We start from the raw sequence: 27,174 nt of genomic DNA on the forward strand, positions 1-27,174 counted from the left end.
TTTGGTTAATACAGGTACATAGAAAGCATATAGAAGTTTTCGATGTTTTCATAGAGTTTGTAAGATGCTGGGTAAGATGAACAGGTCCTTGTCCCAGTCCTGTATGTTGAAAATGATTGTTTTAATTGGATTACTTCTTTGGAAAAAAGACAAAGAGCACATTGCTAAAAGCTTCTGGAAGCCATTTTCCATATTTGTAATAATATAAGTGCTAGAAATGTGGTTCCATTATATGCAAAGGCAATAATGCCTTCTGTAAGCATAGAGTCTCTATAAGACTTTTATAATATTGTCAATTTAAATTCAAACAGACAGAAATTATTTTTAACTTCAGATAAGAGGACCAGATCCTTTCTGCTTTGCAGTTTTTTGGCCACTCTTTCTAATTCTGTTCCAAAGAGCAACTTAAAAGTCACTTTTTATTTAGCTAAAAAAAGAATGTTTATTTCTTTAAGTACTGTGTCAGTTCTATATGACCTGGATGGTGTGTGTCATAAATGTAATTTCTGCATCATTGGCTGAATTTTTCACTTTTAGCTAAGATGTCTGCTGTAGCCCAATACTTGGGAATGTTTCTGTTGAGAGATAACTTGGAATTTATTACCTTACTTTTAAGAGTACCTCTGATAATATAGATATAACAGCTTAATTATAATGTTCCATCATCTGTATATAGGCATGTACATGAACAGAAAGTAAATGGCCTATACCATATAATATGTTTCTTATCATGATTTTATTTTAAATCATGTTACAGTGTTATTTACATGACCAGACAAAATTTGAAATTGTAAGAAAACTGTGGGCCAGTTAAGTGCCTTTGGAAATGTCCTTTGAGATAATGAAATGTTGTATAGAACATTATGAGTGTAAAATGAAAAGGCTCTCTTTATCTCTTTTCTAAAGCCATGTCAAAACTTTTGCTTTCATAATATGCCATTGAAAAACATATTATACAAATATATTATAAAATCTTACTGTGAAATTTTTTTCTTGCAAGTAGGGAATTATGCACCCTACCAAAGGATAATTATATTTAATATTGAGAAGCTCATTGAAAATCTGTGAGGATTTGGTTGATATGAACTATAGATTGATGAAAGCTCTTTTACTTTTGGATACTCCACAAATTCCAGACATCTCTTTCTGTCTTTTCTATGTATGAGAAATCCATACACAACAGAGAAAGGATGGAAAAGATGGAGAGCTTTCATTTCCCTTATTTTCACTTTTGTTTCATCCTCCTGTGCTTGTTCTTTGTTTAAATAAACTTTTGTGGTATGTCTTTCACACATCATCGCTCCTTGCTTCAAAGGCTTTTTTAATAACTTAGCCCTGGCTCACTTTCTTTTGCATATGAAATTGGTTTAACTAAAGTGTGTGTGTGTGTGTGTGTGTGCGCATATATGTGCACTCCAACATGTACACACACATCTGTACAAATAAAAATTTCACTGGAAAGGAAAGGCTATGCTCTCTAGTTTGCTTTAAACACATGCCCACAGACCCTTGTCGAAGTGAGAGAGTCAGTCTGCTTTTGAGATCCAGATTTTTCTCTTAGTGCTGTTTCAGTTTCTTCAATCTGAAATAAGGACAATAATATCTGCTTTGCAAAAGTTTCTGGGAAAGTTACACGCATGTGAATAACTTGGCTCGCAGTGCTGACCATTCTTATTCAAGCAGTTGGTAAGTCCTTGCTGTTTCCATCATCATCACATAGGAATACACTTAAGTAATATATTTATTTTGAAGCTGATAATAAGTTAACTGGTAATAAGCAGAAGGTTGAAGTTAAGGCTTTTTGTTGTTGAACAATTGATCTTAAGTACAATCACATGAAAAGTGTTAGTTATATTAACCTGAAATGATTTTTTAAATAACAGTATTATCTATGTGATTTTGAATTGTCAAACCAAATTATGTTAAAATAGAAAGAAAAATTTCCATTAGCAAAGTGTCCCTAATTAAAAAAAAAAAAGTTTCACTGAATACAAATTTAAATCATGACAGAAGTAATGACATGCTGATGGTTTTACAAAATAACAAAAATATAAATAAAATGTATAACTTGAAAATACTACATTAGAAGCTAAACAGTCCAATTATTTTTCCTGTTCTTTAAATACGTTAAATCAATTTAATTATTTCCTAAAGCAGGGAGATAGAAATATCAGCTTAGCTACCATTTTAAATAGGGTAACTCTGAGAAGTTCTAGTTATTTCTTCCATTATTAGAAATTAGAGTTATACCAGAATTCAGAGAAAGGTATGTTTTTCAATCTTATGTCCCACCAGCAAGCGTTATGCATCAAGCATCAATGCCTTCTCATAATATCCACTCAATGACTATTTGAATTTTATTTTCGTTGGGTTGCCCCTCACTGGAGAAGCTCTGTGTTAACCAGTTTGCAAGACTAAGACTTTTTCTCTTCTGCATAACATAACAACTGATGCCTGGAGCATGCTAAGTACTAATGGCCAATCATTACCTGCTAGCACAAACTTACACTTTTGTTTTTAGTAGTTGGGTGCCTACCAAAAGTTAGTTTTGCTATCCTCAGACCTGTTTATACTAGTATTATTGGTATTGTTATAATATAATTTAACTAAATTTATGTGATGACATACAACTTCAAGAAGAAAAAAGGAAGTTTTATTTCTGTGAAAATAAGCCATAAACTTATTAAAGTTGAGTTACAAAAATTTTTTTGTCATGTGTGAGTAGGTTGTCTCAATTGTAAAGGGAAATTTGTAAAAATATGAAAGGATCCTGTGCTTAGATTATCTTAGAAGTACGTTTAGATTCTCCCCACACTTAAAAAACAACCTGAAAATCTTATATAGGTGTGGTTTATATAAGAAAGATGCTGCATTTAGCAGATATTAAAGTTAAGGCTGTATCTCTGTATAGAAGGACTGCCAACAAATGTGCATATGTCTTTAAAGTTAAATTGCTTAAGGTGTGTATGTCTCATAAAAATTTATTTTTATCCATTGTAAAAAACTAACCAGTCAACTACTAGCTCCTTCCATATTGAAAGGGAATGCTTCTATTCTATTTCTTGTTCATATTCTTTTCATAGATTTAGAGATATCCTGTTTTTTTTCCCCCAACAAGGAAAATCAGAGGGAATTGGCAGATAGGGTTCATATCTTGGGCTATGAAACTTGTAAAGGGTCAAGACCTAAAATTTTTCTGTGGCAGTTGATATGCTGAGGTTGGTCAGTTCCATTAAAATAAAAAATCATCCCAGCCAGAAGATGTTTCAGATAGTCTAATTATAGACTTTGGGAGGTAGCTTAGTGAAGCAGTGGATGACTTGGAGGTCTAACTGGCAGAAGGTGAGTGTCCCAGAAGTTGGGCAGAACCAAGAGACAGAGTCTATGGGTCAGTGGGTAGCATCATAGAACTCTGTCAGGAGCTAATAGGACTCCGGGTGCTAACCTGAATTTCAGTGCCAAGAATTTTGTTCTTGGGAAGCAGGCAAGGAAAAACAAATCAGCATCTCCAGTTCCAGATGAGTCAGGGTACTTGACTGAACACTTAAGGTGGAGTTTACCTGCTGAGAACACTGCACAGATTGCTCGTACCAAAACTGGAGCACAAGGTCAGAAGCTCGGGGGAAGCTTAATGCGGAGGTTCACGGTAAAACTGTTTCTCAGAGCCCCTCCTGTCTCCTGAGGATGGTTGCACTTACAGATGGGTACTGTTATGCAATTTGACATCAAATGGCTTACCTGGGGGTGACGGAGAGCCAGGTGAGGACTTCAGGTATTTAAATAGGGGAGAAAATAAAATAGCTCTGTGTCTGTCTAAATGAAGACAAAATCTAATAGCCAGAGGATTGAGAGTTTTCCTGAGAAAACTCCTATTTTTGAAGGAAGCATCTGCTTCCAGTGTTAGAATAACCACACCTAAGTAAGATAAACTCTTTACCTTTCTTTGTTGTTGCTGTTGTCTGTCCTGGCATCTAGTACTGCCTGGCAGCAAAAAAAAAGCTATGAAATAATGGTTGTTCATTTGACCTATGGGCTTCCCTTGTGGCTCAGCTGGTGAAGAATCTGCCTGCAATGCGGGAGACCTGGGTTCAGTCCCTAGGTTGGGAAGATCCCCTGGAGAAGGGAACAGCTACCCACTCCAGTATTCTGACCTGGAAAATTCCATGGACTGTATAGTTCATGGGGTTGCAAAGAGTCAGACAAGACTGAGTGACTTTCACTTTCACTTTCATTTGACCTCTCTGGGTCACATTTGTAACTAAGACTTATCCTTCATTAAAGCAAGTATTAGCTTTATTATTTTTTTAAAAAATACTTACTATTTTTGTAAATTTGGATTTCTTTTTCTTTTTTTTAATTATTTTGTTGCTGGGAGTGGTGGTTCAGTTGTGTTTTACAGTGGGGCACACTTATAGCTGAACTAAGGTGTTTGAGTCAGACTTTTTACACATAAAAGTACTTTGCATGGTTTTATTTCAAGTGTATCAACTTACGTCATTTGTGGCACTGAAAGTGAGATTATAATTCCCAGAGCACTGGGACAGTTCATTCAAAGGTTAGCCCACCTATGTTTATAGTAGTTCTCTGTAATATAATTATAACTAATTTCCACTGTTGTTTTTGGAGAAAACTGTAGACTGTAATTATGTGTTAGCGCTTTTTAAACAGCTCCCTGCATTGTCATATTATTTTAAATGGGCTCTGTTTTAAAATAACCTTTCATGTTTTGATTGCAAGAATATAGCTTACATGGGTCTGTAGTTAGCAAAATACAAGGATCTAGCAAATGATAGAGCGTTAACACAACTCTGGAAGCATTTGTTAAACATTTCTAGCAGTGCCCTAGGTTTACAGGGGAGAATAAGCAAGGGAGTAGAAATTTCTTGTCTTTTAACCATTGACTAGCCCTGTTAGATAGGCAAAATATTACACAGACTAGGTAAGCCCCTGTGTGGAAAAAAAATACACAGTTATACAAATGTGAAAGTGCAACACACAAAACATATTGTATTTCATTTTTGTGGTCCACTCAAAGGCATCTCAGAGCAGAATTAGAATAAAGTCCCGTCTCCCACAATTAAGGGCAGCAACACCATTTTATCTCTTGACAAAAGTTGCCCATATCTTTCCCAAATGGAAGATATCTGCATATAGTTAGTCATCTGGACACACCCTTCTCCTGCTACATTTCATGGCCATATTAGTAATAGAATTTTAGTGTTGATTTAAAAGACAGTCTGCCTTAAAGCAGATTGCATAGTTTGCACACTGTGAATTGTAATTAAAGTGTAAGGGGTGCTTATTATGTCAACAACTGGCATGAGAACCCCCGAGCAGCAGGTGACCCCGAGCATGTGACGTTTGTGACAGCTAGGATCCCCTTTTCACTGGCTTAGCAATCTGAAAGTCCAAATTGAAAGAAGCCCAGAGGCTGTATATTTCATTAGATCCCGGGGGAAGTGCAGGATACAGCTTCCTTCTGTTTTCCTGGGAGGTCGCCAGAAAGTTTGTGGAGCTCTGTTTCTGTCAGAGGCTCAAAAGAGAAAAGAAAAAGCACACACAAAACAAAACACCATACACACCACAAAACCATCCACCAATCACCCCCAGGACCATAAATTTGACATTTCCCACAGTCTCACTGAGACCACAGCCTTGCTGTGTCAGCAGCATACCCCTTGCTTTGAGTTGTTTGAAAGGAAGGCTCCGTGTTCTAGCATTTAAAAAATGCTTAATCTTCCATATGCAGTGATTCTTTTCATATAAAACCATGAAAAATTATCAAGTACAGATATCATATGATTTGCTCTAAATGCTTTGGCATTATGTATTGCGTTCTCCTCACCTCCTAAGAGGGGGCAGAAGTCTGAATTTAGAAAGATGAAACCACACGAATAATAAAGGAAACAGACCAAGGAGCTGTACTGTGATGGGCAAACCATTTGAAATGTGGTCACATCAAAGGTGTGCTACTTCAGGCAGCTCAGATCCTTTTAAAGTAGATTTTTTATGGCATTCCATAGTGAGTACAGGCCCTCACTAAGGTTTTGGTTCTGGTGAAAATTTTTGGTCTTTAATCTTCTTGAGACCTGACTGGCAGTTGCTGGAGTGAATAGGAAAGGTGTCTCTTTTTTTTTTTTATCTCACATTCGGTGGTAGGCTACTTCTGTCATGGAGTTTCCATAGCACAAAAATGGAAGCTATGGTTCTTTGTTGCTTAGCTTTGATAACTCAGATATTATGGGAGTTGATTTTTAATTTGGTACTCAAGCTTCCTACATGAACTGATGTGGCTGTAGCTGCTCTGCTCTCAGGAAGGCCAAATTTAAGCCTAGCAGGAAGTATTTCCAGCCTTATAGATCCCTAGCATCACTTTAGTCCCTAAGTGTTGTTAAATTTAAACCAGAAAATAAGAACTCTGTGAACCCAGATTCCACTTTTTGTGTGTGTGTTTTATTTTTTGCCCAAGGAGGGTTAACAAGTCACTGTTTGTATGCTTATATGTGACTGTGTCAATATAAGACTAGACACATATGTAGACACATATATAGACTGTGTCTATATCTGCTAGTCTGGACGAGAGCCTCAAGCCTTGAGAGAAAAAGATACCCTATTTTTATAAATATGGTAAATAAAATCTTCGAACCTTAGAGCTGCATTCAATCCCTTATTATTATTAAGGGAGTACCAGTTATGTTTAAAATTATAGTCCACCTATTTTAGAAAATTTGCAAAGAATTAATTTCTTTGTATTTATATTTTTCAAGGTCAGTTACTTTATTCAGCCAGAGGGAAATCCAATATTCTTGCAGAATTTTACCTCAGTTACCCAGAGAGATGAGAGAAGAATAGATTGGGGGTGGAATGTGACAGTAATTTGTCTGTCTCTACTGCCGCAGGTTAGCAAACTGATCATCAATTTCTGTGGCAATATAAGCATAGTGTAGAAGTTAAAAACAAACATAAAACACTGTCCCAGGTCCAGAATTTTCCATTTATTATTTAGCTCCTAAATGAAGCTTTTTGTTTTTTCTCTCATTGTGTAATGTGAATACTACTCCTTTAATCTCTATTTTTAGTCTATCATCCTTTATTATATGTCCTTACCTGCCTTGAAAGTATATATTATATTGATTTATCATCTATACAAAATCATGTCACTTTGTGGGTATTATAGTATGTTAATACATATCACCTGATAAAGGGGGAATACATAGAAAATAAGCCATTTTCAGAACTTTTGACTAATTTTAGAAACTTTTGGCTAATTTTGTCTATTGTGGGCACTAGACAAGTCATGTACCCATCTCTAATAGGAAGAAGGAAGTTCCTTCCTTGTGTGTAGCCATTTCGGGAATTTTAATCTTTATTGAAAAACACCTTGTTTTCTGATTGTACTTTGTTTCTGCTAGGAGATAGAAAAATCTATACGCTGGGATAGGCCTTGCTTAGAAGTCTTGTCCAGAGTAGCCTCTCACCTCTATTCCTCCATTCGAGGTCACTTATTTAGCATTTCCTATGGGCTTCCCTGGTGGCTCAGAGGTTAACGCGTCTGCCTCCAATGCGGGAGACCCGGGTTCGATCCCTGGGTTGGGAAGATCCCCTGGAGAAGGAAATGGTAACCCACTCCAGTATTCTTGCCTGGAGAATCCCATGGCTGGAGAAGCCTGGTAGGCTACAGTCCACGGGGTCGCAAAGAGTCAGACACGACTGAGTGACTGAACAGAACATGTGCCAGCCCATCTTTAAGTGTGTGCCCTCAAGGGCTTGCAACTTGTTGATAGGGCAGATGGGGATTCTGCTCACGGAGAAATGAAATAGAAGCTGAGCCCCATTCTTAGTAACCAGGTTGTAGGAAGCTAGAGGAAGGAGGGATTAATTCTGCCAAGAGGAAGGGAAAGGATCCTGTCTTCATCCTCTTCTACACTGAATTATATTCTAAGTTCAGGACAGGGATCAGGACAGGGATCTGCGCTATATAAATGTGACTAACAGGCCTCGGAAAAGAATGCAATTCCTTTCTGTGCCTAAGTGGGGTGTGGACAGAAACAGAGGGTAAAAGCAAAGCCAGAACTATGCAAATAAACCAAAATCTTTCCAGATATTTGATAGGAAGCTTTGGGTAAAATGTTAAAAGTTTCAATTAACGTGTTTTAATGGCAGTTGAGGGTTAATAAACCCAATGGGCACCTACTGATCCTAGTTATCAGCGTGGTGTTGCCATACAGTTGAGAATAGTAGTGCGGGCTGGTCTGTGTGATACCAGTGGGGTAATTAAACTTTGCAGTAGCCTGTCACTTATTCCTCAGGCAGAGGGACTTATGAGCTGGCAGTCGGTCATCTTGCTTTGCAGTTTTGTGTTCTAAATGTAGCTAAGTCTGAACCTACAGAAAAAAAGATCGAGAAAATGGAAGTGGTGAGTTCTTTTTGACTGAGGAATTTGTTCAATCGAGACAAAGGGCCAGTCTGAACAGCATAAGCCTGAAACATCTTTCACAAGGGGCTCTGTGTGCCCTTTCAGCATTCTGCTTTGCTTTGCTTCTAAAGACATGACATCTATTTTCCATATAATCTCTCAGAAGTAATTGTACCCATTTATTTTATTTTCTCAAGGAACTTTCAAGCAGATCTCGCAGTGTAGCGAGCACACACACATTTTCTCTCCACGTTGGTGCCAGCCTGTCCAGGGCAGCAGCTCCCGGGCCTGCAGGCTTCCTGGAACCTAGACGCTGGGAGCCCGGAGCACGTGAGCCTCCTGTCCAGGGCTCCGTCTCCAGGGCTCACAAGAATGCCCAGCACACAGTAGGTGCTCGATCCATGTCTGTTGGCATTATTTGTGGAATGATATGCTGACTAAATGATTAGAGTGTATTATTAAGGAATTTCAGTCAAGCTTCCTTTTCCTCGGTTGCTAGATTTATAATATTTTGATCAGCGTATGTCAACATTTCTAAAATTATTTCAGATTGATCAATGACATCTGAAGTTCCACTTACTCTTTTGCAATCAGTCATTTCCTGGGACATACAGTTCTTAGGAAAAAATGATTTGGACTTCAAGAATTTAGGGATTTTAGGAGAAAACTAGTGCTCATTTACTTTAATAGCCTTAAAGATGAGGAAAATGAGACCCAGGTTTACGGAGCTTTTAACAGTCAATTCTGGATCCCAGATTTCCTAATTCTGAACCTGGTGTTCTCTTTTTGGATATTAAGCCAAATACCTTAAAGCTTTTCCTCTCTGTTGCTCTCACTTTTGATCTCTCATTTGTGAATACTTTCTTTAGACCAAACACGGGATAATAAAGTACTCCAGGGGAGAGAAACTCAGAGGTGAACCTCGCATGGAAATGCTACGGGCCTGCTGCAAGGTGCAGCCAACAACAACAACAAAAAAGTGAGCTGGCGATCTGCCTTCCGTGCAAAGGTTATTTTCCTTATTACAACAAAACTAATTAGTGGATTTTCTAATGTAAGAAAATGTTGCTGTTAGTAAAAGTTTTTTCTGTGCCAGAAAGCAGATGGTGGCAGTGAACAGTGTTTTCTTTTGCCAGGTTTTGTATATGCTTTCTAAACCTGCAAGAGATTTTGCTTCTCCAGATTCAGATTTCTGATCTTTTTTATTTTTAAACAGAAATAGAAACTTATATTTAAATGTACTTGCATCATGTGGTCTGTTTGACATATCATGGTTCCTTGAAAATGTTGAGTAACATTTGATGTTCTGCATGAATTTCTTCTCAAAGAGTCTTGGGACTTTTTAATGTTGGGCTGTACTTTCTCTCCTGACGGAAATGTAGAGGTTGTGCCTCGAGGGTACTGCCGCAATAGGGGGTTTTGATAGGATTATGAGGAGCAGTGTGTGAGATTTTCTTTATGTGGAAAATTTTTTATTTTGTTTTGTTTTGCTTCCAATTACTGTGTAAATACCAGCTTTTCTCAGTAGGGTTTCTTAGAGTCTGCCTCTATTCATGATGATGTCAGGGTTTGTATACAGTTTTGAATAATTCATTTCCCTATCTACTGCCGGTGAGATGTTACACTCTTCCTGTTCATTTAAAAATTTTTTGCCTACTGTTTTTGATGAAATTCCTTTCAAATAGGTTTGTTCAAAGTCTTCCCCTTTGAAGTCTAAGCATGTCAGGACAATATGAACATGGCGGCATTAAAACAAAGTACTTTCTGGTTTTAAGACCAGGTGGGAGGACACGTGACTAAAGACTTAAAACTCTGTTGACTAAATCTTTGAAACTTTCCTCTTTCTAGAGGGTTTCCATTTAGAGGAGAAAAGGAAATCATTAGATGAGTTGTTAAAATATAGAATAAAAATGGAAAATGAAAACCAGCCCAGTGATGTTTTTTTTCTGAGATCGTTTGGATAAATATAACAAGAAAGAATTGCCCTAAATTTACTAAATGGAAAAGAATTATGAAATTTTATGTTTTTTTTGGAGGTGGTAGCCAGAATCAAAGGAAATAACAGAGGCCTTCATCCCTTCTTTTACATCATTCCCCTGTTAAACTCTTCTATGTTCCATCTGTCCCTCAATACAAACCTGATAATTTAGAGATACCATGAAGGTATTATGTCACCTTTAATTCCTGAATAAACTCTGATCTTTTCTTGTAACTCTTCCTGCTGCTGCTGCTGCTAAGTCATTTCAGTCATGTCCGACTCTGTGTGACCCCATAGACGGCAGCCCACCAGGCTCCCCCATCCCTGGGATTCTCCAGGCAAGAACACTGGAGTGGGTTGCCATTTCCCCTAGGTCTGTTGTAAATAAAATTTCCTGTCTTGAGATTTCTGACCCTTGTTCAAAACAAACCAGTTGTTTTGTTACTGTGATTTTCATTTTTTAAAATACTTTTTCTTTGTTTTTCTTGCTTATAATTTTTTAAAAGATATTTATTTCTTTGGCTGCACTGGGTCTTAAGCAACATTCCGGATCTTTAGTCTTCATTATGGCATGTGAGATCTAGTTTCCTGACCAGGGAGCCAACCCGAGCCCCCTGCTTTGGGAGTTGGGAATCTTAGCCACTGGACTATCAGGGAAGTCCCTATAATTTGTTTTCAATCTTCTTTTCTAGTAACCAAGAAATAAAATAGGACAGTTCAGAAGGATCAGTGAGCGATTTCAACCAGAAATGATTTAGTCGCCTCTTATTCTTTGCTTAATATTGTAAATCTGAAAAGACCGAGGTGATGTTGAAATCTCTCTGAACCCAAGGTTAAGGCCTTGGCTGTGTGAATGCTACAGGGGGTTAAACATTGCTTCTTGAAGCCCAGCAGTGATAGAGTGTAGGGGTGAGGTGGGATATGGTTGGTGAATAGAACTGCTCAATTTTTTCCCCTTAATTTATTTACTCTTAATTGAAGGATAGTAACAATACTGTGCTGGTTCCTGCCATACATCATCATGGCTCAGCCATGGATACACATATGTGCCCTCCCTCTTGAACCTCCCTCCCATCTCCCACCCCATCCCACCCTTTTAGGTTGTCGCAACCCTGGTTTGAATCCCCTGAGTCACACAGCAGACCATGGGAATTTGCTGTAGGACTCAATTTTGTTTTACCTGGTAGTGCTCCAGTTTCCCTGTCAGCTTTTCCTTTTCTATAGGCTTTCACCATGACCAAAAAATTGAAAATCAGAGAAGCTACAGAGATTTGTTATTTTTGTTAAACGGAAAACAATCAGATAAACCATTTCCTTTATATGGAAATCTAGACCTCCTTTCTCCTCCCCTTACAGACTTAGGAAAGTGTTCTCAAAAACTCCATGTTACCACCACTGGTGTTAATTGGGGCTGTAAGGGAAGTTCAGTTCAGTTCAGTTCATTCGCTCAGTCGTGTCCGACTCTCCGCGACCCCATGAATCACAGCACGCCAGGCCTCCCTGTCCATCACCAACTCCCAGAGTTCACTCAAACTCATGTCCATCGAGTTGGTGATGCCATCCAGTCATCTCATTCTCTGTCATCCCCTTCTCCTCTCGCCCCCAATCCCTCCCAGCATCAGAGTCTTTTCCAGTGAGTCAACTCGTCGCATGAGGTGGCCAAAGTATTGGAGTTTCAGCTTTAGCATCAGTCCTTCCATTGAACACCCAGGATTGATCTCCTCTAGAATGGACTGGTTGGATCTCCTTGCAGTCCAAGGGACTCTCAAGAGTCTTCTCCACCACCACAGTTCAAAAGCATCCATTCTTCGGTGATCAGCCTTCTTCACAGTCCAACTCTCACATCCATACATGACCACGGGAAAAACCATAGCCTTGACTAGACAGACCTTGGTTGGCAAAGTAATGTCTCTGCTTTTTAATAGACTATCAAGGTTGATCATAACTTTCCTTCCAAGGAGTAAGCGTCTTTTAAGTTCATGGCTACAATCAGCATCCATAGTGATTTTGGAGCCTCCAAAAATAAAGTCTGACACTGTTTCCACTGTTTTTCCATCTATTTCCCATGAAGTGATGGGACCAGATGCCATGATCTTTGTTTTCTGAATGTTGAGCTTCAAGCCAACCTTTTCACTCTCTTCTTTCACTTTCTTCAAGAGGCTTTTGAGTTCCTCTTCACTTTCTGCCATAAGGGTGGTGTCATCTGCATATCTGAGGTTATAGATATTTGTCTCGGCAATCTTGATTCCAGCTTGTGCTTCTTCCAGCCCAGCGTTCCTCATGATGTACTCTGCATATAAGTTAAAGAAGCAGGGTGACAATATACAACCTTGACGTACTCCTTTTCCTATTTGGAACCAGTCTGTTGTTCCATGTACAGTTCTAACAGTTGCTTCCTGACCTGCATACAGGTTTCTCAAGAGGCAGGTCAGGTGGTCTGGGATTCCCATCTCTTTCAGAATTTTCCAGAGTTTATTGTGATCCACACAGTCAAAGGCTTTGGCATAGTCAATGAAGCAGAAATAGATGTTTTTCTGGAACTCTCTTGCCTTCTCAATGATCCAGCGGATGTTGTCAATTTAATTTCTGGTTCCTCTGCCTTTTCTAAAACCTGCTTGTACATCTGGAAGTTCACGGTTCTCATATTGCTGAAGCCTGGCTTGGAGAATTTTGAGCATGACTTTACTAGGGTGTGAGATGAGTGCACTTGTGCTGTGGTTTGAGCATTCTTTGGCATTGCCTTTCTTTAACAAGGAATATACACTTTGGGGCATCCCTGTTGGCTCAGTGGTAAAGAATTCACCTGCAGTGCAGGAGACACAGGTTCGACTCCTGGGTCAGAAAGATCCCCTGGAGAAGGGAATGGCTACCCACTCCAGTATTCTTGCCTCGGAAATCGCATGGACAGAGGAGCCTCTTGGGTTACAGTCCATGGGGTCCTGAAGAATCAGACGTGACTTAGAGACTAAACAACAACAATATACACTTTAATAAACAGTCCAGAGTTGAATGAGTGGAATTTTTAGTCAATATTATGAGCCACCTCAGAATTGAGTAAAGGACTAAATGACTTGTACATAGTAGGTGATCAATAAATGGTTGGAGAACTGAAATAAGCTTTTTCCCCTAAGAGTCACTAATTATTAGTCATTCTTTAGAGTGATAATGGTTCTTGAAAAGTGAATCAACAAAAATGAAGTCCCAGTCACCACTTAGACTTTTTATGTGGAGCAGTTATTGAAATAGCACCTCTATTAAAAACTTTCCAGAAAACATGATTTTTTAAATAAAAATAAATCCAGGTGACAAATAAACTTTAAAAAAAGCATATCCTGTCAAACCTCAACATGAATCAGCCATAGGTATACATATATCCCCTCTCTTTTGAACCTCCCTCCCATTTCCCTCCTCTGTAAAGCAATTATCCTTCAATTAAAAAAAGAAAAAACCATATCCTGAAGGTAGTTCATTTGCCTAATCCTACATAAACTATTACTAGTAATTGCATAGGAGACAGTTTAATTTTAGGATTATTACTAAGCAAATTACTCATCCGTCCTGAGTTACTGAAAATACTTATGCCCCCTTAAACATGACCACAGAAAAGAATATAGATTGCACCTTAAAATGAAAATAAAAATGACAGATAAAATGAAGTTTAGATGAAGAAAAAAGCATATAAGTTCAACTGGTACATAACTGGGTATAAGTGGGTAGGATCCCATGATCTGTGGTGGATTTCTGAAAGCTTTTCTGTATTCAGAGCTACATAAGTCAATTCATATATTTTAATGATCTAGGTTTGTTTTTTTCTTTTCTTGTAGGATGTTTGTAGTTTTCTCATTTGTATCAACTCACACATTTTTGAAATTTTATAATTTAGTATAGTTTTGGTTATAGATTAAAGTTCACTGACTAATCTTTTTAGCATGTTTAACTGCTGCAGGGTATAAAGATACACAGAACTTGATAGCTTCCAAGTGTGGTTCAAACATCCAAAGCACTCGAGATTAGCACCATGTGAAGAAATTTTAAAATATTGTACTGCAATTAATTTTAAATAACTTAGCACTGCATATGTCAGGGAGAAAGCCATGATAGAATCCAAATGGAAACTCCTAAAAGTGAGATGATTCAGTACATTTAAATCATTTTATCTATCATAAAGACATAGAGGCGAAACATATATCATTATTTCTACTTGCAAAAAGCTTGGGTGAATGTCTAAAGAGTCAGTATCACTTGAACTTCATTATGATGCTGTGGAGAACCTGAGCACCATTTTTTTAACTGACCAAATGATAGCTCCTAGATTCATGCATGTTAGTTAAAAGTGCAGAAACCAAGTTATTGTCAACATGAAAATTGAAAGCACATGGAAATTAAAATATATATTTTATATTACATATAAATACATGTATTTATATGTGATATAAATATTACGTATTTAGGGATTAGAGGTGCCAATGCACCACACAATCAAAAACCATTGTATAACATAGTCATTGCTCAGCGTATGTGGCTTCTTCATACATACATTGCACATCTGCAGACTCAATCAACCCTGGATCATGTATTTCTATAGTATTTATTATTGAAAAAGTCTGCTTGTATAATGGACCCACACAGTTCAAATCTGTGTTGTTCAAGGGTCAACTGTACATACATTTATTAGTACATACATATAAATGGATGGTATACACCTTTATATATATATTTATACACACACACTGTATGCATCTAAAATGTTTTTGAAAATGTATTGTCCTCAATGCTAGTCTAGGACCTAGGACCTAGACTAAGTTCTTCAAGGATACCTTATTCAGTAGCTCCCAAAACAAAAAGCTTTCTGATGTTCTGAATTATATGATAGATTAAGAAATAAAGAGAAAACTCTGCTTATTGGCTTCTGTAGTGAGGATTGGTTAAGTCACTGAAGATAAGCATTTGCAAAAGCAGGGTATTTGTTGTCATTCATAAGGTAAAGAAGAGACAGTCTGTGACTTATGATGATTATTGAACTCATGTTATTTCTAATTGTACTTGGGATCAGCAGCTAATATCCCCCAGTTCCTTTTGATTAAAATATGGGTCCCAGCCTTGAATGCAGCCAGAAGACCAACAACTGGATTGCTAATGATATGTTTCAAATTAGAACTCTAGGGCTGGAAAGAACCTTTAAAGGATACCTAACTGCTTCCCCCGCACACCTCTTCTATTCCTGAATCTAGGATCAGAAAGCCAAGCCAATGACTCCCATAAAGTCTATTCTTACGACATGGGATATACCACCATCCAGTCATGTAGCCCCCCAAAGCCAGAAAATTCACCCCAAAACATCTATTGACATCTCCCAAAATAGGCCTGGTTGTATTTCCATGGTCCTGAAATAGAAATTTTTTCACCTTCTGATTTCAATTCCAACAAGTATCTGTTAGTACCTATATGTTCCAGATACCCTGCTCTGTGCAGTAAAAATAATGAGACAGGAAATACAAATAAGAAGTCAGTGTGATTCTTCAACCAGTTTCTGTGTGTTAAAAACCAGTGTCCATGCAGTGTACACTTAAGAGTTATAGCTCCTATAATTTACAAGTCATTTCAAATCATGCCATTCAGTTCTTATAATTTCTAAAGTCAGGCATCTGGAAGACGAGTACATTGAAGTTCAGAGAAATGAAGGGGCTTGTCCAGTTCAACAAAACAAATATAAATGGCCAAGAAGAGACTCAAACTCAGGTTTTCTAATACCAAGTCCTCTGCTTTTTTCAGTGTACCACAGCTACCTGTATTAAACTATCATTTCTCTTAAAGGGAGTACACCAGGCCTGATTATGAATAGCATCATGAAATTATGTCTAAGGGAGAATATCCTGATTTTTAAAAAGTTTTTTGATATTTTGCACCATTCCCAACAGTGTTAATTATGCAGTAATAAAGGACTCTGCCTAAACCTTTGTATATCTTACTGGAAAAGTTAATCTCAATTATTCCTATCAACAGTTAGCATCCAGGCTACTGGAAGTTCTGTTACAAGGCTACAGTTAGTGGTACAGTACAGATTGCGAATAGTAAGAGAATAAAAGTCATCACAAATGAGTTCAATAACATGTTACTGCACATTAATTTCACCAAGAGACAGGACTTAATCAAGAGGAGATGCCACAGAATCTTGGTTTTATTATCATTATCCTGATTGACTGAGGACTCTGTAAGAGCAGAGACCTTGCCTTTTAAAATTTTGTATCTCAAGGTTTGTAGGGAGAAAGAAGGCTCACAGCAGATGCACTGATGAATGCCTGAATTAATAAGTGGAATAAGTGAGCCCAAAAACAAGGACGTTAAAAGGAAGCAGTGGTTTTTCAGGAGACTGTTACAGTATCATTTTCCCCTTTGATTAGGAGTACTGGTGTGAACATTGCTAACACTGAGGAGTCCCAGGCTTCTCCAAAATCTAGCTCTCACCTATATTGGGACTCACAAAACATCTGACAGTCCTGTATTTTCTGCTTGGGGAAGGGGCTGGGAAAGAATAAAAAGAAAACCCCAAACTTCCTGATTTACCCAACCACAGAATCTTCAACCTTCTCACTAAGGCGTCTGCATTTTTTAGGCAAATTGTTACTATGCCATTGTCATCCTCTTCTTTGACAGCATTATCTTCTGGTTATGAATATGACAGGGTCCAGTGATTTGATTTGTGAGAGTTTGGTCCTTTATAGTCAATGGATCGAAATCCCTTCTACCGTGCTTTCTCCCTGCCTCCCATCCCTCCCCTCCCCCTACCATCAATTCTTAGTTCCCTTTCCTCCTTTTTTCCTTTTCAAGCAGAAAAATGTCACAGTAAACCCCACCATCTTGTCATCCAAAATTCCATGGGTGCTTTAGCTCAAGGGGTCTTCTTCTCCAGGCCTTCACCTTACTTTTAGACAGTTGTCATTATCTTTGTCTAAAGGTCATAGCTAAATTGAATAAAAGGAAAGCTGTGTTTTCCTGTCGATGCACAAAGGCAGTATTGACTTCCCTAATCCAGTTTGCTGAGGGGTGAGAGAATTAAATTAGATATCTAAGCACAGAAATTGAGAGCCTTTGAAAACAAAGATAAGGAGACAAGACTGTATTTTCCCTTTTCCTGGGAGCTCTGGGCTCAAGATTTTGCAGGTGTGTCATCTGATCCATGGCTTGCATCGATCAAAACTGTGCCAATGCATATTTAATTAGCAAGGGGACCCTAGATGCATTATAGCCATCATCCCTATATTGAATGGACTGTCAGACTTTCTGCACACTTCTCCACCCCCACCCTTCCCTCCACCCGTGCCCCCCTCCCTTGCCTCCTTGTTTGGGAAGCTTCTGCATTTTGTCTGAGCAGCTAAAAAGTTTCTTTGTTTTTAGCTGCTGATGCATACAGCACCACTGAGGAGAATACAAACAAGTAGAGTCCTAAAGTGTTTATTTTGTCTAGGAAGACAAGCTCAACCAATTTGATGCCTTTGGTAAGATTTTCAAACCCTGTAAAAAACCAACAACAACAACAAAAAAAGAAATACATTTTTCAACTCTGCAGTTACAGACTTTTTTAAAAGGAGTCAGTTATATTAGGATAAAAAATGAGGATCCTGGGATAAATATTTTAACAATAAAATAAAAGAATAAGTAGTTGTCTATTACAACAAATACAAAAGTATTATTGTATTATTTTTCTAATACAAAAAGTATTAAAAAAAAACAACTCTCTGGTCTTGACCATTAGATAAGGCATGTTAGCAAATTTTTAATTTATCAGCCCAAATTGCGTGATAAAATTCATTCTGTCCTGAGTCTGTCCTGCTATTAGGGAATTCAATGAAAGTAGAAAAATTAAGATAGAAGGTGGGTAAAATGTTAGAATTGGATTTTTTTTTTTTTCTTTAAGTTTCAAAGGTTTCATAGGAACATCTATTGGTGGGGGTTCTTAAAGTGATGGGAAGTTTGGAGTTTGGAGTTTTGCCTCCGACAGGTTATTTCATGGGATTACAGTCACCGTTGATTTTCACACAGGTTACAAAGCCTGAGTACCCAGACAGAGTGTTGTCTGATAAACAGATGTAAGGCACCAAGTCTGCTTAGAATAAAGAGCAACAGACTGTGAGCACATATTTAGGACTCATTTAAACTCATCAGCATAGTCTAGCTCAGAGTGCTCTGTCTCTAGTCTACTTTTGAGGTGGCTTCTTGCTGGTAAAGTAACAAGAAATTTTTTTTCTTACTACAATTTGCTGTGGAGACTCATGGGAAATTCATTTGCATACATCTTGTTACCAAGACTGACTACTTCCTGGCTTAGACAAAGTGTTGCCTGATAAACAGACTTAACACACAAATGTCTGTCTGGAATAAACAACAGCAAGCTGAGATTTACATTTCCATTATCAGAGATAATCTCTTTCCCAGTATATGGGAATTAAGAACCTTTATTTTAAAACCAAGACTGTGATGCTGATGTTTTATACCAGAATCATGTCATTTCTTGATTTTTTTGGAAAGAAGCAAAAATGTATTATGAATGGGAAGATTTATATTGCAGAGGTAAATGTACATTTCTTTTGGGGGGATCTTAGTGTTTCAAAACTGGGTTTTCTTGCAATAGTTGATCCACATGACAACTCTATTAAATTAGGCAAAATAGTCATTAGTGTCCCCATTTTACAGATGAAAAAACTGAGTTGCAGAGTAATTGAATTATATAGCTGAGATTTTCTAGGGTTCCATCCTTTTAACGTTTCATACTCTTTTCTATAGTGAAATATGAAAAAAAATAGCAAAAAGTTAATCCTTAGAATACTAACTGAACTTAACATAATTATCCTCAAAGAGATCATTTTATTATTTTAATAAATTTTTGACAGATACTCAGATACATGAAAATAATGTGTATAGACTATAACTAAATTATACATCATTTTCATTTGACACGTTTGTTTTTATAGCATGAAAGTATGCAGGGAGTTTTCCTACTTCCAGTTGTATAGATGACTATATAAGTACTCTTTAAGTATATTTTCTTCTGTTGAAGAACTCCAAAAACTTACTGTTATAATTCATTTTGTTTGTGAAAAAAACTGACTCAAAAGGAGAAATTGAGCACAGTTCTGATATGCAGTAGTGTTACAGTTGTGGCTTTTTAGGCAAGTCTTTGTTTACACATGAGTGGGTAGGTAACCAGGTTGACTCACTATTGTGAGTTCTGAAGTGATCAACAGGTCACCATCACATATTAACATAGCTCCTATTATGAGAAAAACAAAATTCAAAGGTTACCTCAACATCTTAGTTTATTTCAGTCATGCCCCCTTGTCAAAGGAAACATGAGAAATTAGAAATTGAGTCCAAGTATCACGCTTGCACATCTTTATAATCACCACATTCTTGCCATTGACTTCATTTATAACTTCACTGAAAAAGCCCATCACGACTTGAAATCAGTCTCATGCGAAGATTGAGGTTTGAAGATTGAGTCATTTGGTCTTTACTTTCAGAGTGACTGAAGTTGTAATTTTCAAAGCTTAGAAATGATTCCCCCCTCAGTGTCATAACACAACAATGGTGAGACCATTTTACTTTTCTCTCAATGTGTTAAGACTGTGTATCATTCCACAACCTCCCTGTGCACGTAGCCAAGTAACACGTTTACGAGTAGGTGATAAAACAGTTGAATCACTCTTCAACCTAAACAGTCTCTTCATCATACACAGCCTCAACTAAACAGATGGACCTGGAATACCAGCATTAATGCCAAAAAATCTAATTCCTGCAAATTTAATATTTCACATATTCTTCTTCAGAAAGACACATTTAAAAAAAATAAGTTTCAAGAAGGAAATTTGTAGTCATCTAGATTATGTAACATGTTTAATCCCAACCCTGAAAATGCCATACCCGGAAGTAGTGAGGGGGTGAATCTCCTGACAGCTGGCAGCCCCTGGGGTGGTCTGGTGGAGCCCTTCCAAGTCGCTGCTGCGTGAACACAGCCTTCCTGCTCCATCCGAATCCGGATTAGAGGATTCAGGGACCAACGTGTGCAAACTAGCCTGGTCCTTTTGGAATGAGGGCTTTCCCTCTGTCCCGTCTCTACCTCCCTTCTGGTGAAGAAGGATTTGCTGTGCATCCCTTGATTACTGTGATTATCATAACACACACAGTTCTAGCTCATGGGGAAAGTTACACAGGCCAAATTTTGTATTTTAAATACAGTTAAGACTTCCCATTTAAAGAACCATGGAGTAGTTCCATTTTAAAAGATAAGAAAACTTTTATGGTGTGACTCATCTCATAATTTGTTTGTTTTAAAAACCAGGTTATTGTATATGCATTTTTCATTAAGTGGACCACAGTTGTATACATTAATTGCCATTAAATATTGGTGTGGTTGTTTACTGAGCTTAAAAGATTTATATCCATTTTCTGAAAATGCTGGTGGTAACTGAAGATTTTTGGTGGTCTAGATTTAATGATGGGATTACAAAATTCTGTTTGTTCTTTGCCAGACCATGATGGATAATGTTATATTTAGCAGATAGTATTGTATTCATGAGTGTTTACTCGTATGCTACAGATTGTATATACATATGTGCAACTGTGCAGTGACATTCTACAGTCTCAAATAAAGATTTTTAAAATATTTCCTCACACCTCTGTCTTTAAGGTCATGGTGATACTGGAAAAAAGTAGACAATATTCCTAAAGATTATAAAGTGTTACAATAATACTTCTTTTATAACTGCAGCAATAAGACTGATAAGAAAAATACATCTATTATAGCCATTTTTCTAGATTTCCTTACTGTAATAAATGTCTTATGGTACTGAACGATCAAAATAGAGTAATTCTAAGCCTTAGATTACCATTCAGAAATAGATTTCTGTAACATCGTGGATGTAGAAAAAATGAATGTTGATTCTTTGGTTTGACTCTTTTGCAAACTACTCATCTTTCCAAACTTCTGTAAGAAAAAAAAAAAAAGCCTACCTAAATTTTGAAAATCTTTCAGGGCCACAATCCTAGAGGGTAACTGTTTATTATATTCAGAGTATAATCACTGTATTCCTTATTTTCTTTTACCCCAGGAGCATTTCTAACGCTTCATTTAGTTGGAGGAAAGGATTCATTCCTGACTTTGCCTTTCCTTTTTCACACTATAAACAACAACTCCATTTCTTTTTGGCGGCATTTTCACTTTCTTTCTTTCACTCGACTAACTCATTTTTGTGTCTGGATGCCTTCTCATTTCTTCTTCGTATCACCTTTTAATTTGGGAGATTTAAAACCGGACACAAAACTCTAACAAAGCCTTTTCAAGCTTCGTCTTTAGACAAATCAGTATGCATATAGGGAGCTTGAACTTCAGTGAAATTACTTTTCCAGTGGAACCTAGATTTGTACTTTTGGGGTCTGGAGACTTTTGTTGATTCCATGTTGACTGAATAGGAATTACACTCATTTGTTTCAGGGTGGGAACGTGGCTGCCCTTCTTTTATCAGTTATTCACGACAGCAGTTGTTAGGATTTTGAGGTCCTCTTTGGGCCTCAGAATATGGCAGCTTTCTCTTATCTTTGGATTTTTTGAATGTGTGAACTATTTCTGCCATCCATCATTTTAGCCTGCACACATTTCTGGGGGTCTTTCATGTGTCAGACACCGTCCTCAGCTCTTATTATTCTGAGAAGCCTCTTGCCATGTGTCGGCCAGGGGATCAGAGGAGGTGATTGTCTGCAACTTCTAAATGCCGTGCAAGATTTCCCAGCCGTGAGCCAGTGGGATGTGCCTCTTTTCCTTGCCAGGTCCCACGAAGGGGGACATCAAGCAGAAATAAAGACCTTTTCTGCCCTCCTTTTTCATTTTGTAAGTCCCAGTCAGCTTTTAGGTGTAAACTTAGTGTATTTTCAGTCACTCGCAGTGGTTCAGCACTAGAAGGCTGAACAAGTGAAAATTCATCCTTTTAGTTCTGTGGTTATCAAATCCTTGGCTGGGCCAGGTACTCTTGGAAGGTACTGGACCTAAGACTAGAATAAGAAATGAATTCTTTTCTCACGGAGTTCAGATTCTCATGCAAGGTCATTGAAAAGTACCTTAGAGCAACATAATGTAAGTCACACTGTGAAAAATGTATGGCCCATGAGAGAGGAGAGAGGAAAAGTTTAATTCTGGGTTGGGCACAAGGAAGATTTAACAACATTCCATCTTTGCTTCATGCCTGGAGAACAGAAAATACGTGGAAGTTATGTCTGTATTTTTGCCCAGTTTTACCCTATTGACCTGTTTTTGTCACTCTTCACCATCCCAAAAGGAGTATTCTCTTGAGGTTCCAAGTTAAAGGGGAGCAGAATTGAGCGAAGGGGGACTGGATCCGTGCATAAGTAGTAAATCCAGTACAAGATTCTGTTCTTGCACTGCACAAGCTTATGGAAGCTCAGGCTAGTGTGTTGGCATTAGGATTTATTTTATTCCTTTCCCAAGTGATTATACTGATAGTGAAATATCTTTGTCTGAGTACTCCAGCAGTATAGCTGTAGGCGCCATAAAAATGCATAGATAGATCACTACCAGTTCAATTAAGAGGTCTCAATCCAGCCTCCTATATGAAAAACCCTATCTATTTTAGGTTTAAATTTCTGCTCATAAATTTTTTAGAAACCAAAAGAAAAATTGCTTTTCAAGGTTGGGTTGAAGTCTAAGGTTCCTTAAACAAAAAACAAATAATGTATTTCCTCATAATAGCATTTCCAACTCCATCATTTAAACACATTTTAAATAATATTCTCTTCATTGTAATATACAAATCTTCTGGCTTTCAACCAGGAAACCAGAGAAAGTTGCTGCCATGGGGGACTCAGATACAAGAAAGGCACCCAGTTCTATGCAGGTGAATTTTTTTGTGAGCATCTAATTATTTCAGGTGGTGAGAATCAAAAGGCCATGTGATAATTGTCCCCAAAAGTAAGATGTGAAGTTACCTTGGCTTTTGACAGGTCTCTACCAACTATGTACAAGAGAAAATTAAATTAATTTTTTGCCTTCATGATAGTGTTTTTAATGCAAATACTTAAGAAAGAGATCTTTCCTTTGTATCAATTATGTATGGGTAGAAATTAATTTATAATTCTAGTCACCTGGTTGGCTCCATACATAACAGCATCGGTGACCTTTTGTAATACCAAAGAAAGAGTACATGAGTCCTTAGCAAGAATTGCAGCAGGACTGGGTAATTTGTTCCTCGTTGATTCAAAAAAGAAACGGCATTAAATGGCCCATGGTAGAAAATAATTAAGTTTTAAGATCATTTAACTTTTCCTGTAGATTTTTGGCTTTTCCTGTCCGTTACCAGGATGGTGTATTTTAGTATGCAGTCCTCCGGTGGAGAACAGTATCCCCAGCTTTTGAATAAAACTGGGAAATTAAATTCCGTTTTCAGTTTGGCTAGACGCCTGTTCCAGTGTTTGTAGCTGAGCTTTCACAAGAGTGCTGCGGCCCCTTTCAGACCAACTCTGAGCTATTTTCCTGCCGCTCAGTCGTTTGCTTCTTTTTCTGTGGCTTGGAATTTTAAACTTTCTTTGAACATATATTGCCATCTTTTGTTGCTATTCATGTTTTCTGTAATTATACTATCTTTCTATAAATATTGGGTGACAAATGTAAAAGAAAATTTCAAAGCGCAAAGAAGTCCACTTTTAGATTATTAAGACAGTTGTTTGGATCTTTCATTATTTCTTTTGCCTTAATATTGATAGAGAAAATTTAAAAAAGTAATTGGCTATAGTATATTTAAATTAATTGAGATAAAAAATATTTTTCTTTTCGTTCACCAAGAAGCTATTGGTCATAAAGATACACCAAGAAAAAGAACATTGGCTAAGTTATCAGATAGAAAGTTAGGTTTACTAGTCTTATTCCAAAGAACATGTTCTGTTTGGCAAAATTTTAGGTATCTGTATTGGCACATGATCAAGAAGAATTTTAACTTTCCCTAAGACAAACTTATTTTCTCTGATTTCAATTGTGGATATTAATGGTTTAAAATTTTCCAGTACACAAATAATGAAGGTATACCTTTCTCCTAAAACATGTTGAATTACTTATAAAAATGTTTAATTTATAATTTTTAATTGCAAAGTTACAGAATACTCCCTTAGAAAAAGAGAAGGTAGCCATGCCATATTTTAAAATCACTTGCTATAAATGTAATATTAATTGATTGAGTTAAAATTTCAAATGTGATCCAATGTAAATTTATGTTCCAATTTTCAGTGCAGACTTTTTATCTAACTCTGTGGTTCATTCTGAAGAATTTCGCTAAAGGTTTTTGAGAAATATTGTAATACTTTTGGTTTGTGTCTTCACTATGGCTATTGTTACATTATGATAAAAAGCTATCACTTTGCCAGACTTAAGTAAAAATTCAGATTTTCACATTTGAACCTTTGAATCAATCTAGAATTTTTGCTCTATGCACCAGGTTAAGAGCATCTAAAAATTTTAAACTAGACATTTAAAAAAAAATACTTTCCGATAATTAAAATCTTCATTTGCCTAAAAGCAGGGAGTCCTTCTTACAGTAATAAATTAGTGCTTCTCAACCGAGGGTCACTAGTAGTACTGCTTCTTTGTGCAGTATCTCCAAGAAAGAGAATGCTAAAGCTATAACTCTGTTGGTGAAATAGAAGTAATATTTTCAATTTAATCACAGTTAAGTGTCATGACCTTTTGATCCTGCATTGAACTTCTCGCTGAAATGTGGTCAGATTTCAGATAGTCCGTTCTAACCCTGTGAAGTCAAGGTCAAGTGCAGATCCAGGCTTTCCATAGATGCAGAGATTTTTCTAGAAAATTTTTTGTTTTTCGATAATGTTATATACTGTTTCAAGTCTCAGAAAAATGCTTTACGTAAAAAACTCTCTCCTTGAAATAGTTTGCCTGACCTTTTTTCTCCTCTCCCCAAGAGAATGTATCATAAGTATGCTTGCTGCTAATTCTGTGAAAGTTTTTGATCTAACTTGTTTATCTCATCTTAAAATTAAATGTTACTTTATTTGAAATTGTCTCATTTAGAAGTTAAATTGATTGAGTTAAATTTTTAAGTTTAAAAATGATTTTATTTTTATCAGTAAAATAAAAAATAAATGCGATCCAATAAAGGTGTGCAAGAACCTGTTTTTGCTCACAAGCCTCTTTAGGATCTCCCAGATGCATCAGTACAAGAGGAAAAGAATCCTTACAAAGTGGGGGGAGATGTATACCTTTTAGAAAGACATCTTTGAGCGATCCTGTTATTTTAAGTAAAGGCGCTAGAGTATTAGGATTCTAGTATTTAATGGTGTTAGTCTGCATAGTCTGTTGCTGTAATGCGGAGCTAAATATCAACAGAACTTGTTTCTGTTGTTTGGGTTGCTTTTATATACCAGCTTCAAAATATGTTTTGACACTTTATTATGTTCTGAATCAAGCTTCAGATGTGTGTAATGAAGGATGAAGTCTTTATCAGACTCTAGTGTATAAATAATGGAGAAGAGCAGTTTGGAAAGGGTCTCTGTGTAGGAGGATGGTTTCTGAAGAGTTTTAAGTTATGATCTGGCTCAAGCCAAGTGCTGCCGGAGGTGTAAACAGAACCGAGAGTCCTCTCTGAAGGCACGGGCTGCTGCGGCTGCTGCCCTTCTCCCCCTGTTTTTTCTTTCTTTCTTTTTTGATCACCATGTCACTCCTGTAATGTTCTCACTCCTGGTTTACACGCTGAACCTTTTGAGAAAGTCTGCCACTTCTGATCCACTTTCTTTCACAGACCCTGTAATTTTTGGCTGTATTTTTGTGTTTTTCAGATTCAAGTCAATCTGAAAGTCCCAGCCAGCCAAGTGATGCTGACATTAAGGACCAGCCAGAAAATGGTAAGTTAGTTTGGGACTCTGGTTGCTGCTCTGAGAGTCCATGGTAGCCAGCAGCCAACCAAATAGGATTTCAAGGTCTGCCCGAGTGGGTGGCCCACACAGTAGGAACAGTTTTTGAGAACTTAAGGAATTTTCTGGGTCACTCTAACAGCCCCAAACCCTTCCCCTCAGCCACAGACTCTATCAGAGTACTCTTAAGAACCTTCATTCCCAAGAAAGTTGGTTACTGTTTGAGGCAGGGTTGATTTACCTGATGAGTATCATTTACAGCACAAGTGAGGAGCCAATGCCTTTTTATTTCAGTTCCTTTTAATGTGGCAAGTGACCCACGATCTTCTTCATGATGATTTAAGTTTACTGACTGACAGGTATTTTTGAGGCCTTTTGGAAGATTTTTGCTTCTGCTAAATAATTACTGTAAGAAAATGATGTCTGCCTTTGAAAGATTTTCACTTTAAGTTGTCTAAAACAGTAAGGGTACATGACAGTATAAAATTTGTCGATTGCATAAATGTATAAGCTGTATATTGCAGGAACTTGATTAACCTAGAATACACACTTGATATATGAACATAATAGTATCCACTAAAATACTAAGTGTGTAGTATATGTGCTCCAAGGACGAAAACAGTTATCATAGGTTAGAATTTGAGTAAAACCATCAGTTTCAGTAAAAACTGAGAAGTGAACTAGTGGTACTCATCACATGCTAAACACTGTATTACGCATTTTCATGGATATAATCTTATAAAGTTCCATAGTGCTCTTCCTTGATGAAAGAGCTGAAGCCTCTAATGATAACTTGACCATGAAGGACCTTCAAAGGGAATATGGCACCGTGGCTAAAAGCTCAGGTGGTGGTGTC

At 37.3% G+C, this 27,174-nt stretch overlaps 1 protein-coding gene across 5 annotated transcripts in view; it reads left to right on the top strand.

Moving 5' to 3' along the window:
- The window catches only part of NFIA (nuclear factor I A), a 413,568-nt gene that overhangs the window by 185,595 nt on the left and 200,799 nt on the right, over positions 1–27,174 (top strand). For all 5 annotated transcript variants that reach the window (XM_088835345.1, XM_055402525.2, XM_088835344.1 and 2 more), the window contains exon 3: positions 26,244–26,309. In XM_088835345.1, the coding sequence (XP_088691471.1) occupies positions 26,244–26,309 (66 nt within the window). The remainder of the gene's footprint in view (positions 1–26,243; positions 26,310–27,174) is intronic.

Source organism: Moschus berezovskii, chromosome 4, assembly GCF_049115385.1.
Source record: "Moschus berezovskii isolate FMDL1 chromosome 4, NW_MosBer_1.0, whole genome shotgun sequence".
Classification (NCBI taxonomy): Eukaryota; Metazoa; Chordata; class Mammalia; order Artiodactyla; family Moschidae; genus Moschus; species Moschus berezovskii.